General features: G+C 46.5%; 1 protein-coding gene across 1 annotated transcript in view; it reads right to left on the reverse strand.

Annotated features, from left to right (window-relative positions):
• DNAAF4 (dynein axonemal assembly factor 4) overlaps positions 1–328 on the reverse strand; it is a 57,112-nt gene extending 56,784 nt beyond the window's left edge. Inside the window, exon 1 of the mRNA XM_030884511.2 lies at positions 248–328. Coding sequence (XP_030740371.1) covers positions 248–328 — 81 coding nt within the window. The remainder of the gene's footprint in view (positions 1–247) is intronic.
• Positions 329–602: the final 274 nt, after the last annotated feature.

Raw genomic sequence — 602 nt, forward strand, 5'->3', positions numbered from 1 at the left:
CCCTACAGAATTCACACCGTGTGCCATTTCAGCTTGTGGTAGCAGCTCAAAATGTCTAGGTCAGACAGAAAGCATGGCCTCGTAGCTTGCTTGCACAATTGGAGCCCTGCAAATCCTATTCATTGTAAGGCCACCCAAAGCCCCCAGGAGTCGCAATCAAATCAATAGCACACACAGCTTTGACTTGGAAAGGTGGCTCTCCGGGGAAGAAAGGCCTAGAGATCTACTTCCCCAGAAAGTCAGCTACCAAAAACCACAGGAAAGGAATTCGATAATAAAGCACTTGTTTTATGGAAGGCTTCAGTTTGCAGTGGGAGTTCTCATCCATGTTGAGCCTTGACATAAATTCAGCTCCATCTGACCAGAAACTGTCAATGTAAAAAGCTTTGCCCTACTTGGAAATACAGGGAATCCAGGACAGATAAGCCCCTCAGGACCAATAATGAGAGTAGCAAGACCAGGAGGGTAAGGGTAAAGTGGGGGGAGAAAAGGGGAACCGATCCCAATGATCTACATATAATCTCCTCCCAGGGGGACAGACAACAGAAAAGTGGGCGAAGGGAGACATCTGTCAGCGTAAGACATGGAAGAAAAAAAAATTA

The sequence above is a fragment of the Echinops telfairi genome, unplaced genomic scaffold, assembly GCF_000313985.2.
Source record: "Echinops telfairi isolate 266 unplaced genomic scaffold, ASM31398v2 ScPeMD7_8;HRSCAF=38, whole genome shotgun sequence".
Taxonomy (NCBI): domain Eukaryota; kingdom Metazoa; phylum Chordata; class Mammalia; order Afrosoricida; family Tenrecidae; genus Echinops; species Echinops telfairi.